This window comes from Nyctereutes procyonoides, unplaced genomic scaffold (genome assembly GCF_905146905.1).
Source record: "Nyctereutes procyonoides isolate TBG_1078 unplaced genomic scaffold, NYPRO_anot_genome, whole genome shotgun sequence".
NCBI classification, from domain to species: Eukaryota; Metazoa; Chordata; class Mammalia; order Carnivora; family Canidae; genus Nyctereutes; species Nyctereutes procyonoides.
Genome location: NW_026575148.1, coordinates 2609036 through 2623463, shown reverse-complemented (window position 1 = coordinate 2623463; position 14428 = coordinate 2609036). Strand labels below are relative to the sequence as shown.

At 38.2% G+C, this 14428-nt stretch overlaps 2 protein-coding genes across 3 annotated transcripts in view; one reads left to right on the top strand and one right to left on the bottom strand.

Moving 5' to 3' along the window:
- Positions 1 to 1178: 1178 nt before the first annotated feature.
- On the top strand, positions 1179 to 13955 carry LYSMD3 (LysM domain containing 3). Its single transcript, XM_055312784.1, has 3 exons — positions 1179 to 1376; positions 4967 to 5229; positions 10363 to 13955. The coding sequence occupies exons 2-3, from the start codon at positions 4975 to 4977 to the stop codon at positions 11023 to 11025; spliced, it is 918 nt and encodes a 305-aa protein (XP_055168759.1). The 5' UTR covers positions 1179 to 1376; positions 4967 to 4974; the 3' UTR covers positions 11026 to 13955.
- The window catches only part of POLR3G (RNA polymerase III subunit G), a 47502-nt gene continuing 40383 nt past the window's right edge, over positions 7310 to 14428 (bottom strand). For both annotated transcript variants that reach the window (XM_055312786.1, XM_055312787.1), the window contains one exon: positions 7310 to 8557. In XM_055312786.1, coding sequence (XP_055168761.1) covers positions 8405 to 8557 — 153 coding nt within the window. In that variant the 3' untranslated portion in view covers positions 7310 to 8404. The remainder of the gene's footprint in view (positions 8558 to 14428) is intronic.

Below are 14428 nucleotides of genomic sequence, written 5' to 3'. Positions count from 1 at the left end.
AGCTCCAACAAACTTAAAAAAAAAAAAAAAGCCTTCTCCTGCAGTTCTTTTTGTAGCATTGTGGACCCCAGTGCCTATCTCCGTAAATAAAAGAAAAACACTGCAGTGCAGAATTCCTAAACTTTGCGGAAGGCATTTTCCCAGCAAACAAAAACAACTCTTTGAAAGTAATTTAAAACAGAGCTTCATAATGCATAAATATTCGTGATGCATAAATAACCCAGACGTTCTGAAAGCAAGTGCTCTGCACCCTGCACCTGCAGCTGTTTGGGCCTAACCTGTACATCCTCGTAAGATGCCAGTCACCCAAGTCTGCAAAGTCTGTGACGTCAACATCGGGAAACGCTGCGCACGTCACTAAAACGCCTTACGTCACTTACGTAGGTTCAAACCGATGATCGTACTCCTTTAGTAAATTTGAGAAAACCAACGTACGAAGTCGTGAGTTTTGCGATTTAACAGACTGGTTTCACAGACTTGCGACTTTCAGTTAATTTTCAAAACCAAGTGAGCTAACAGCCTGCAGAAAAGCGTCGCGTCGGTGGGGAAGAGCCAGCCTGAGGGCCCAGCTCTCCCGGGGCCGGACTCTAGGGGGCTCACTTTCCTCACCTACGAACGCAAAGACTGCAGCCACCCTACCCCGCCAGCCAGACTGCTCTCCAGTATGTGGCCTCGTCCGCACACCGAGAAGCTTCCACAGGAAGAAGCAGCACGGCGCAATTTGCCAAAACATGGATGTCAACACCGAGCTGCGCGGCTCAGTCCTCCACTCTACAGAAGCCTCCAGATGCAGAGCAGGAAGAGATGTACAACGACGCCGTCAAGCCCTTAAGAACCTCCCTCCTCCCGGCCCCCCGCGGCCGCGTATTTTCTAGACAGTCAGTCGGGCGAGGGACAAAGGCGCAGCCCGCGCGCCCCGGGGTCTCCGGGGAGCCCTCCGGCTCCGCCCGCCGCGCCGCTCCCGGGGGCGGAAGGGGCGGGGCACCGGGGAGGAGACGCGGGCGGGGCCGGAAGTCGGGCCCCCGCCGGCCTCCCTGCGCCTGCGCGCCCGGCGCAGCCCGAGGCTGGGGGAGCTCCCGCCGGCTCCGGTCCTCGCCGCGCGTCCCCTCCCTCTGCCTCCTTCCCCGCCCCTCCCCACCTCCGCCCTCCTCCTCCACCGCTTCCCACCTCCGCCCACTTGACGCGATGACGCACGGCAGGTTTGCGGACGTGGCGGCGGCGCACGGCCCGGAAGGCGGAGACGTTGGCGGCGGTGGTGGCCGGCGACGCGGGACGGCCCCGGGCGGAGGCTCGGTCATGAGTCTGCCCGGGTCTGGAGCCGCGGCGGCGGACCTGGCAGCTGGCTCCCTGGTGCGTCCCCGCTGCTAACGGAGCAGGTAAAGATGGCGGCGAGAGGTCGCGGGGTGGGGGGGGCGGGGGGGTCCGGCCCCCGCTGCGCTCTCGCGGGAGATGGCGCGGAGCCTGCGGCAGCAGGTGTAGCCGCGGCGGCCGCACGGGGCTCCGCTCCCGGGGCGGGGGGCGACCTTCGCGGCCCGGCCGCACCGAAGCCCCTCGTCACACTCTCGGGGAAACTGAGGCCCGGAGGAAGGACTCCTCCCACCTGCCGGATTCCCGGGTCGCCGCGTTTGGAACCTAAGCGCTTTCTTTTCCCCACACAACTTGTTGTTGGTGCTGAATTCACGGCGTGACATGAAAATCTGAGGTCATCTCAAGGAGTAGACAGAGAAATAAGGCCCCTAGGTGCGTGCAATGGAGGAGGACGGGGGTGGGGGGCGGGAAGTGAAGTCTCTAAAAACTGGATTGGCCCAGGCGGATGCAGCCCCTGTGATGGTGTCGCGGTGCGGGGCTGCTCGCGCCCTGCGGCCCCTTTATTGCTCTCTGCTTAAGGGAAACCGAAGCGAAACACCCGGCAGCAGCCGCTGCAGATAACGAAGGTGTGTGGGAAGCCACTCTCAGTTCCTAGCGAGCTGATGAATGCTTTATTTAGCAACGTATCCATTGCGTAAGTTTTCGCGACTGCTTGGAAATCTAGGCAGCATGCAGGGTTGGTTACCCCCCCCCCCCAGTTTTCAGAAGAGAGAGTTCGTGCATTTTTTCCCACCTCTAAGAATTAAAGACAGGTTGAAGAAAATCGAGCCCGATGACTTGAGTACTGTACCCTTTGTAACCTGTGTGTGGTTGGGGTAGGTAATTACCTGCTTGCGCCGGAATCTAGCTTTTCCGCTTCGCTCGGAGGCGCAGCCAGTTTTTGGTTATTCAGAGAAAGGTACCCAGTTTCTGGGGCTCCGCTGCTTGCATTTGATTACACAGGAGCGTGAAGAGATAATGAGATGAAGTGCTAGCCTTTTAAGTATTATGTAGCGGTGCACCACGGAGAAAGTTTGATACAAATGTGTAAAATGGCTTTTGGGCATTGCTCAGTGGATTTCAGCCACTCCAAGCCAGTTTGGTATTCTAAGAACGAATAATTAGGGAGACAAAGTCTAAAAGGGCAGCCTACGTGTGTCAGTATAACCACGTGCAAATTGCTGTGTATTAGATGGCTCTTAAGTTTTTAAAATCATAAAACCCCTCCTCTGAGAACAGGAAAACAAATATTAACCCCCTTTTCCCCCAGAAAAATGTACATGACTGTAAAGTTTTGCCTACGAATGCACAGGATTCACAGACATTTCCGACACTAAAAACACAAGATAGAAAAGACCTGGTTAAATAAGTGGAAATAAAACTATTACCCATTTTAGGTGAAGGGGAGATACTTTTTCAGCTTCTTGAAAATTAAAAATAAAGCATTATGAATTATGGTATAACAAGTTTATAACAAGTTTAGTCTTTAAACTTGTTAGACTTGTTGTCACTTAGAATTCCATGAAGGAATAGGTGTGATCAGGACTTAAAAACTGCTTTAGAGATGTACAGTGTTGGTAGCTTTCTTTAGTTTGGTGGCTGTGAATTTAGGAACCCCAGTTCACGGTATAAGAGCACCCGAGGGGGTGCGGATGGGTGAAATAGGCTACTTAATAATTAGTTATTAGTTGTCTGTGTTACCCTTATAGAAATCTGTGGGTTTTAAAAGCAATCCAGTGTTGCTGTAGAGCAGGATTAGATACTGGTTTTCAGGGGTTGGATTCAACAATCAATGAATTCAATGAATTAAATAGTTCGTTAATTATTTATGTATGTGCCTATGTACAGAATGTAATCTGTTGTCATCCATATTACAAATTCAGACTTTTGAAGGGTGTTTGTTTTCTTTTTCACTTGGTATTTGTCTGTAGTATTTTCAACTGAACAAAGTCCTTTAAGACACCCTTTGGGCTTGCCTTCCATGACACATTGTTTTGATGCTTTCTTCCTCTTCTGAATAGCCTGTTCTATCTTCTTTGCAGGCTGATTTTCCTTCCCTCACATACCAAATGTAGCAACTCTTCAAGGCTGTCTTCCCCCCTTCTTATTCTATACTTTATTTAGGTAATCTCATCTATACCCATACAGCTTCAGTTTCTACCTATGCACATGAGCCAGGAAATTCTATTTCTAACCCTTTCTGAATTTGACTCTATAGCCCACTTGGCTATTTGGTATTCTTTGGGGCTGTATTAGAGGAATTTATGATTTATTGTTCAAACCCCCCCCCCCCCAGCTTTTCTTCCAGTGTACGGTATTTTAGAGAATGGCATCACCATTTACTCAGTGATGCAAATCAGAAATCTTGGCATGATCCTTAACGTCTTACCTCTCTTCAGTCTAAGTCACAGTATGAAGTCATAAGTATTTTATGTCCAAAATGCCTTTCACTACTTGTCTACTTCTTTCCATCTTTCAAAACAATAACTGAAAGTAATCTAGGTCCTTTCTTATGTGAACAATTAATATGAAGCTAGCACTGGGAATGTGGAATTAGTTTCTATATGTTTTTGTTACATTTGTTTTTAATGAGAACCACTTCAGCTTGATGAAGGGGAGTGGAGAGTGCCTGTGCCAGTAAGCAAAAAGTATTCATTGATGTATGCTTTTCCCTTAAGTCAGTGCTTAGTCTTAGAATGTCTTTTCTGAAGTAGAAATGGATGTAGTGACATAAAATTTGTTCAGTCTTTATGGACCATAAATTGAGTTGGACAAGGACTTTGATAGAGTTTGGTGAAAAGCTTCCAAGGAATAAGAATCCTTGGTTGAGGGCAAAATTATGACCTATATGAAGGCACATACTGTACTAATTATGAATACTGAAATAAAAAAAAATACTGAAGTCAGTGTGATGCAGGGAGGTAGGGAGGTAGTAAAAAAGATATTTCAATCCCACAAGCACTTAAAATGCAGAACAAGCCAGGATATTCGGGTTCATTAAAGTGTTGTGTTTGTACATATAAAACATTCTGAGTCCATCAGAACTATAAATTGTAGTATGTGATCACAGGTTTTTTTTTTTTAATTTTTTTAAATTTTTATTTATTTATGATAGTCACACACAGAGAGAGAGGCAGAGACACAGGCAGAGGGAGAAGCAGGCTCCATGCACCAGGAGCCTGATGTAGGATTCGATCCCGGGTCTCCAGGATCGGGCCCTGGGCCAAAGGCAGGCACCAAACCGCTGTGCCACCCAGGGGATCCCCATGATCACAGGTTTTTAATAATACAAAAATATTTCCTTAATTTTATTCATACTCAGAATAAAGGAGCTTAGCTTTTTAACCTTAAAAAAATAGCAATTTACTTTTGTGAAAATGTTTATCACCCCCATGTTTTGCAATAGTCTGTAAGAATGAATTACCTCTTCTTCCTGTCCCATTGTCTCTGCTGTCAGATGTTAATTGCAGTTTAACATCTGTAAAACTTCAACCTAAATTTTTAAATAACTAAAATCATTCTTTTTTTAAAAAAAGGGGTCCTGAATATAAGATTCTTGTAACTCAGTTAAATGGATGAGGCACATTCTAAAGTTTTTTCTGCCTTCTTTCCTCCTCAGATTTTGACATGGCAGGGAGACATCAGAACCGTAGTTTTCCTCTTCCAGGAGTTCATTCAAGTGGTCAAGTACATGCATTTGGAAATTGTACAGACAGTGATGTGTTGGAGGAGGATGCTGAAGTATATGAGCTTCGATCCAGAGGAAAAGAGAAAATCCGAAGAAGTACATCAAGAGATAGACTTGATGACATTATAGTATTAACAAAAGATATACAGGAAGGAGATACTTTAAATGCAATAGCCCTTCAGTACTGTTGTACGGTAAGTCTTACTTTGATTTTGGATATAAAATAATTTCATTAGCACAAACAAATAAGTTTTGTGCTCTTTTATCTTGTTTTTCCCCATAGAAATCTGTATTATGTTGGTAGATGTTACTTTTTACATTTTTAAGTGATTACTGTAATTAAATTCTTGATTCTGTTTTCAGTATTGAAAAACACCTAATTGTGCTATCTCTCCTCCTTACTCAAGTTCTAAGAGAATATAGAAATATATAAGGAAAAGTTTTTCTCTTCCTCAGCTTCCTGAAATGATACACTTTGGTGTGTTTCTTTTCATACCTTTTTTGTGCTATATAAAAGTAAAATATGTACAAATAAAAGGTATTTCATTCCTTTTTTTTGTGCTTTATGAAATTAAAATACGTACGTAAGTATAAATATTTACATATATTTAAACCACTTGGGGCATTGGTGATTTTGTTTTTAAAAATTGGTTTATTTTTATGTCTATTACTCTTCAAGTTGCCTTTTTCATTTCTTAGTATATCATGGACATCCCTTCATTGTCTTACAAATCTAACTTATGTTTTATGTAGCTATATAACATTGCATGGTATGAACGTATCATAATCATGAAGCTGTTCTATAACATAGTTGGGATTTTCTCCCATGTTTTGAATAGTGTGGTGAATATCATCACAGCTCTGTCTTTAAAGGGTGGTACCTTTATTTTTGTGGAATAGATTCCCAAAAGTAGAATTGATAGAAGGAAAGGTATATTTTTATTTCAATAACATTAAACTCTTTAAACCCATTTTATATATGTCATTATGTCCATCTTTCATCCTTAGCATGAAATCTTTTCACGTGAACACATTTATATGGAAATTGTTAGAATATTTTTTCAAACATTCTTTTCTCATATTTCCAGCAGAATTTTGAAATGTACATACTGTGTATCACCTTACACATTTTAAAGGAAGCTTAAATACTTTTTAATGATTTAAAGGATATAATTTCCAGAATGTTGTCAATATTGATATTTAAAAATATGACCGTTAGAAAACTCTTTAAATGTACTTTTAAAGAAAGAATTTATTTTAGAGTACATGAGTGGGGGGAGGGGCAGGAGTAGGAGAGAGAGAACCTTCCAACAGACTCCCTGCCCAGTGGGAAACCAGACAAGGGGTCAACCTCATGACTCATGAGATCCTGACCTGAGCCAAAACCAAGAGTCAGATGCTCAACCCACTGAGCCACCCAGGCACCCTATATGCACTTTTTTAATAGCATGAAATTTTTATCATTGCTTTTTCACCTTGATTAGTATTTTTATCCTCTCCCCACAGTCTTTCATGATGTATTATATTTTTGTACTTGAAAGCCTTTTATTGGTTATCTGTCATAGTTCTCTGCAATAGAAACATATATTTATAAATTTATTTATACAAATATATGTAAATTTAAATTGAATTTTTAAAAATTTCCTCTGGCCATGAAGTTTTGTGTATTATTTTTCTCTGAATAGAGTAATTATTGCAATTCAGCTATTCAAAACAGATATATATTTATTTAAAAATTTAATAAAATATTTTATTGGAATGCATTTCTTGATGAGGTAATAAGAGCTAGATTGGGGGTGTTGCAACTTGTTCACATATAGCAACACTATTTATTATGAGGTCTTAGTATATCTGATTTCATTTTTTAGCATAAATAACCATGTGATACATGTTTGTAGAGAAGTTACAGAATGTGCTTTAGAAAGTAAGTAAGTTATAGAAAATGTTTTAGAAAGTTGATAGAAAGTAATCAAGATTTAAAATTAGGGATAAGGCTAAAATTATCAAGGTGGAGGTCCAAGAGAAGAGTGTGGTCCAATAGCTTTATTAGAGAAAGACATAGGTTTTCCTTTAATGAACCTGATAAATTATCTTAGAAGAATACAAGTTTGAAATGCCATCTCAATGATTAAAAATAGGTCATATTTCAAATGAGGTGAACAAGAAAAAGTATATAACTGTATGAGTATATAAAGAGAAAGGTATAGGAGAAAATAAGAACAACAGAGGAAATTTAATAGATTTCCACTCATTTTTCCAGAAATGAGTGGCATAGACTGATGGAAAGAAGCACTTTGTGTTACCTGAGGAAAAATTTGATCTGTGTATTTAAGAACACCATTACAAGGTTTTAAAGAGTGCTGCAAAATGGTAGGTAAGCCTGCTGGCAAGTTGGAGGGGACCCAATGAGGCAGTTAGTGGAATGATTCAAGTGAAGATTGATCAGGGCTTAGACTAAAATATGTGCAGTAAGTATAGAGAAGTTTACAGAACATCATTTGGGGGTATTCCCAAGATGTTTTAGCTGGTTCCTTGTTTAAAATGAAGAATGATGAAAGGGCAGTTAGTTTACCATTAGAGAAAAGAAGGCATTATCCACAGTAGGGAAAATTGACATAACAGGGAGTTCAACAGTGCTCCCTTTTGCCAGGAGCTCAACCAGCAAAAATGGTGAACCTTACAAAAAGATTTCTCACTTTATTTATTTTTTAAAGATTTTGTTTATTTGACAGCACGTGAGCACAAGCAAGGGGAGCAGCTGGGAGACAGAGAAGCAGGCTTCCCACTGGGCAGGGAGCCTGATGCAAGGCTTGATCTCAGGTTCCTGGGTTTATGATGCGAGCTGAAGGCAGACGCTTGCAACCTACTGAGCCACCCAGGCACTCCAGGATTTTTCACTTCAGAGTACTTAGAGCTGTATTCCTCTTATAAGTACTCAGTATTAGAAGTTACTAAACATAGTGCCATATATGTCATAAACATATGTCATAAAACAGTGACAAGAGGACAAAGTTCAAGGTTGGAATCCTAAATGCAACAAGGAAGTCCGTATAAAAGAAAATAACAGGGATCTTCAGAGTGAGAACCTAGGTAGACTACTAAAAGTTAGAAGCCTGGTTTAGAAACAATATGAAGCAGTTAATAGAATAGACAATATCAAACAAATGAACATTTAAAGAGAATGGGGTCAGACTTTGGGGTTTATCAAATGAATCTTTATTTTCTCTAAGAAAAAAAGTCTTGAGGTTGTAAATTTGAAAGCATCCTTTTTCCTTATTGTCTCATATAGTTACTCTGAATCCTCCCTCCATCCTCCTTCCACACGTACACTTCCAGGGAATTGATTTTTCCAACAGGAACTCTCATTCTTCAGGATGCCTGGGTGGTTCTGTGGTTGAGCGGCTGCCTTCTGCTCAGAGTGTGGTCCCAGGGTCCTGGGTTAGAGTCCCACATCCGGCTCCTTTCGGGGAGCCTGCTTCTCCCTTTGTCTATGTCTCCGACTCTCGGGAATAAATAAATAATCTTAAAAAAAAAAAAAAAACCGGGAACGCTCTCATTCTTCAGTGGACTTTGTGATCAGGAATCTGCAGTTGATAGTTCACCATTCATTCCCTCCTAAAAGCCCTCTTCAGCCTCCTTGATTTTGCATCTTTTTTATTTTCCTGCTAGTAATATTTAATTATACTTAATATATTAAATATATATACTAAATGTTAGAGTTATTACAGCACACTATATATCACTATTCTAAATGTTCATACATTTTAATTTATTAATCTTTGCAAAACCCTATCTGGTAGATGGTGTTATTACTGTCATTTTACATACGTGGAAATTGAATTGCAGAGAGGTTAAACAACTTGCCCCAGATCATATAGCTAGAAAGTTGTCAGAGCCATCCTTCAAACCCAGAGAGTCCATACTTCTAACCACTGTCATATTGGTTTCTTGGCCACTCTTTTTTTCTTTTTAATTTTATTTTAAAGTAATCTCCACATCCAGCTTGGGGCTCGAACTCCTGAGATCAGGAGTCACATGCTCTCCTGCTAAACCAGCCAGGCGCCCCTTGGCCACTCTTTCTTAATCTCTGGTATGAATTCTCTTATTCAGTATATCCCTCAAATGTTGACATTTCTCAGAGATGTTTTATATGTCACCTTTTTCTCCCAGTCTTCTTTGGTGAACTTGTCTACTTTTGTGGTTTCAATTACTATTTTTGCTGGCAATCCATAAATCTATATTTCTACCTGAGATCATTCTTGTAAATTTCAAACATCCGGTAACTGTTGGATAGCTTCCACTTGGATATTTCAATCACCTCAAAGTCAGCATATATGAAGTCTGCGTTTATTTTCTTTTCTCCCTCCAGAGTGTTCCATATTTCAGTAAATGGCATCATCCATTGAGTTGACCAAGCCAGAAGTTTTATCCTAGACTCACTCACTTTGCCTTTCTGACATCAGTCAGGTGATAAATAATCAGGGCTTAGGTTAAGCCATTGATGGAAATCATGAATGGGACTAATCACTTTAAAGATGGTGGGAGAGCCTACCATTATAATTGTTAATTGAGGAGCACTCCCACAATCTCCCTCTTGACAGTGGCTGGTGGATAGGATATACAGACAGGTTGAAGATTATATAATATATAGAAAAAGCTTAGAAAAAAATGCCTGATCTTGGGTGTAATTGAATAATGCATGAACACTGAGAAGTTAGGGGAAATGTTATCAACACAAGTGAGGGAGATAAATTTTAGTATCATTCCTAAGGTGCATGTTTTTTCAAACATTTTAACATCCTTGAAATTGGAATGGTGGCATCCTCATTATTTGGTGTTTTGGTTTTTTCCCCCCTAAGCAATATGTAAAATAATGGCACATCTTAGAGTTGATGGCATCTTAGTTTTGATAAAATACAGTAGTTTTAGGGTAAGTTGACATTTGCCTACACTTTTGTCAGACTGGAAGAAAGAACATATTTGTAATCCTTCCTTCCTAGATGGTTTAAAAACAATAGAAAGTGTGATATTTGTGCATGATATACAAAGAGAAATATCAAATGATCCCACAACCTACTTAAATACCTACCATTAGTGCTAATAATACATGGGTGATAGTAAAAAGTAAGTAGTGATTTCCTAAGAGTAGTAGATCAAAAGTGGTGTAGAACTGTTATCTACAAAATCTCTCTGGGTGTGATAATACTACTACTAATTAAGCTCCACTTTTTTTCCCCTTCCAAAGTAACTAAGATAAATGACTATTGCTACCTCTATTTTGATGGAGAGTTCAGTTGAATGTTGCTTTTTTTTTTTTTTTTTAACAGGTAGCAGATATCAAGAGGGTTAACAATCTCATCAGCGATCAAGACTTTTTTGCCCTTAGGTCTATCAAAATTCCAGTTAAAAAATTTAGTTCATTGACTGAAACACTTTATCCTCCAAAAGGAAGACAGGCTTCACGTCCTTCATCTGTTCAGTATGTTCCAGAACAACAGGAAATTTTGCCACCTAATGATTCTCTTTCTTCCAGTGAGTCAGCTGATAACTTTTTAAAAGAAGTAGACCGAGACATAGAACAAATAGTAAAATGTACAGACACCAAAAAAGAGAATCTTAATGAGGTGGTATCTGCTTTAACAGCACAACAGATACGTTTTGAACCTGATAACAAAAACATTCAACGTAAGGATCCTTATTATGGAGCGGACTGGGGAATAGGGTGGTGGACAGCTGTAGTGATAATGTTGATAGTAGGTATAATAACGCCAGTATTTTATTTACTGTATTATGAAATTTTAGCTAAAGTGGATGTTAGTCACCATTCAACAATGGATTCTTCACATTTGCATTCAGGAGTGACACCTCCATCACAACAAAGAGAAATGGAAAATGGAATTGGTCCAACTAAAGGAATACCCTTTGGCCAACATGATCATAAACTATATAGTCAGGATTCTCAATCACCTGCTGCTCAACACAAGACATAGCAGTTAGCTCATAATAATAACATTGTTAATGATCATGTGTATCTGGAGTGTGGTGAATCCGTTATCAATAACCACTTTAAGGGCAGAAGTTAGGGAGATTGAAGATGCTTTTGTTTTTCGCCCTTTTGGGGGAGCCATTTACAAATTGAGTATAAAATTCTTACAGTTGCTAGTTGTTGATATTGAGAGTTGTGAATCCATGTATCTGTTGTATCAATGCTTAAAGCAGAAATGAATTTAAATATGGGTCTAGGAAGTTCTTAACTTGGAAAATGCATCATTTTTCTTACTCAAGGTTGGTTATGTTTAAGTTTTATTTTCCAAGGAATTATTTTTTGGCTTAAGTCCCCAAAATATGTATTCTAGTTAAGTTGCCGTTTGGTCACTAGAACACTGGATTGGGTCAAGACCTAAAAGTATTCTTTGTCTCTTAAAGCTCACTGCCTCTGCTTCTGTTTTTTAAGTGATTATATTTGCCTCTGTTATTTGAAAGCACTTTTGTAATTCTTTAATGAAAAGTGTTATACGAATTAGCATTATTTAGGAAATAAATCCTTACATACTGTGATAAGTTGTTGCTGTGTTACATGCAGTAACATGCCTTAATTACATTTAATGCCTTATGATAATTGCTTTACGTAAGCTAATACAATTTTTAGAATTAAAATTAAGTATTATTTCAGATGGTCCAACAGGATTCATAACATATGCTGTGTAAGTTCGTCTCCACCTTCACTATCAAGCACAACAGTATAGGTTTATTAAAACAGATTTTCATGGTCTGCCTCAGGTCTGTTGCAGAAAATGATTAATAAGCAAAAGCAAAGGTGAAAGAGCCCTTTTGCATTAACAGTAACAAATTATTTCTTGATCCGTTAACCTGGTTTTCAGAGACAATGTTCAACCTAGACCTTTTTTTCCCCTCTGAACTGTAGCATCAATTTGGGGAACAGAGGCCAGAGGTGTGTGGATCAATTGAAAGGGCTTGATAGTGCTACTTCTTAAGATTTGCTGGGGATCAGACATAGTTTGGCTAACTAAGCATCATTTGCTTACTGATTTCCATCATTTAGTTTTATAAAGTATGTGTTTTAAAAATGTTAACCAAAATGATTCATTAGAAGAAAGATTTGGTGGAGTCTGAATTGTCTGTTTTGTGTATAATAAAGTATGTATCTTAAGTTATATAATACCACCTCATTTTGTGGGCATTATTTCCTAATTTTTAATGTTTCAGGTTTTGACCAGTCATTTTATATTTGCAACTCCAATATTGATTTTTAAAAAGGGGGAGGAGTGAATAAGTATGGTAAAATGAGGTTTTAATGTACTTTCAGGAGGAAAGTATCATAAAAAGACAGGACAAAGAAGTCAAGCATTAAAGCCCTTGCATGTATTAGAGGACCTTAGACAATTAATGAAAAATGTTAATATAGAAGTTGTAGCAAAATCATTTTTTGAGTAACTCTTTTAATTTGGAATTTTAAAAATTATTTTAATGTGCCTTGGTATCTTGAAAAAAATGTATGATCTTTCTAATCTATGCTCAGTGTTAACTTGGTCAGTTTACATTGTATTTATTACACTTGCCGAAAAATCAAGTTTTAGGGAAGAGAAATGGATTATTTTAGGATAGAATTTAGAACTTTGTTTACATCAAATTGATGAAAACCCAGAGTCAGTAATTCCTTTTTGCTAGTGCTACTTTGAAATTGTGATAGGTCTGATTTCCAAAGTAAGTGACTTAAAGTGGTGAAGTGTACTGTGTACTTGATTTAAAACCATTTCTGTCTTGCAGTGTCCTGTTCCTTGAAGGAAATTTAACATATCCTTATGACACAATCAGGCGGTTTCCCTTCTCTATATCTTTGAATTCTTTATAATTCTATATATGTCATATATATAGAATTTTAGATTTTAATCTTTAAGGGTCATTTAAAAAATTTCCTAAGCATTTAATAGTTCTAGAATAATTTTAGCTTTTAAAAACGACTCATATACATCAAAATTTATAGCAAATACAGATTACTTGGTAAAACTTAATAAGTTATTATTTGATATTGTGGGTTTTAATTGTGTTGAAACCCTTATTTGAATTTACTTGGACACTTTACATTAGAAGGTATGTATGTTATATATATCCTAACAAACCGTTCTGTTTGGTTTGCTTAAAAAATTGGAGTTGTAAATGAAGAAAAATCTATTTTTAAGACAGATTATTATTTCTCTTAAACCTGGGTATAAATGGTTAAGATTGTTTTGAACTGTTGAATGCTGTTTAAAGTTTTTGCCATCCTACTCCTAGAAAAGTATGGGATTTGTCTTTTGAAAAGACAGATTAAAAGATTACACAGTCTGCTGGCCGTATTAGAATTAGAAAGAAGATATTAAATGAACTTTTCCAAAGGACTTTGTTTTTTAAAGCTTTTCTTTTTCTGTACTCACTTGTTCAGCAAGAATTCTTTAAATGAACCACTACTTAGTAATTAGTTCTTTTTAAGGTATCTGTTTCTAAAATTATCTATATGGGAATATGAAGGGTGTTTCAGAAATATCATGAAGCCAGGATCCAGTCAAAGCATTACAGGGTAAATGTGGAGGTTTTAGAAATCTGTATTTAAATGGTGCATTATGATGAGTATCATTCTTATTTTGAATTACAACAACGTTGCTCAGGAAATCAGTATTTTTCTTCCAAGTATGTGCATATTGCACTGTTAGATAATAGAAATATCTGAATGCTTTATTTCTTTTTATGTATGCAAATACTATAAATCTTTTGTATGATGTATTTTATACAAATGCAAAATGCAATTGTAGAACATTATTAGCATGTACATCTGTAAAACTGGTTTTTAAAACTTTCTGCCCCTTATTTTTCATATTTTAAAAGATATGCAAATGTAATAAAGTTTCTATTTTATTATTCAGTCTAAAATGGAAGCTGGTGAATTTAATTGAATAAAAGCAAACATGTTTTCTTCTCTAAAAACTATTTTATGTAGAGATACTGTATAAGGTAAATAGAATTCCCCCTTGTCATACAGAAATCCACTGGATTATTTATAGGACACAGATGAAGACAGATTTCAGATTGATATTCTTTGGATGTTCTTCGATATCAGGGAAGACTTTATGAGGCTTGGTTCATGGCTGCTTAGCAAGTTGTGAATCGGGCATTTAACAAAATGCTCTGTATGTAAATTTTATCATGAAACAACCTTTCCACTTCAAGGATACTTTTTTAAATTACCAGCAGCAAAAGTAATTGAAAAAGTTGTTTGAAGTTTTATTTATTGGAGGAATTTGTGATGTAATCCTTTTTCCCCTTAAAATTGTATTTAAACTCCTCTATTTTAATAAAAAGCTTTTACTAACTCCAGAGGCTTTAAGCATATTAAAG

Bases quoted from the DNA above. Each gene is read 5' to 3' on its own strand.
- LYSMD3 (XM_055312784.1), top strand. From the start codon at position 4,975: ATGGCAGGGAGACATCAGAACCGTAGTTTTCCTCTTCCAGGAGTTCAT. The intron at 5,230-10,362 runs GTAAGTCTTACT...TTTTTTTAACAG, and splicing joins CCCTTCAGTACTGTTGTACG to GTAGCAGATATCAAGAGGGT.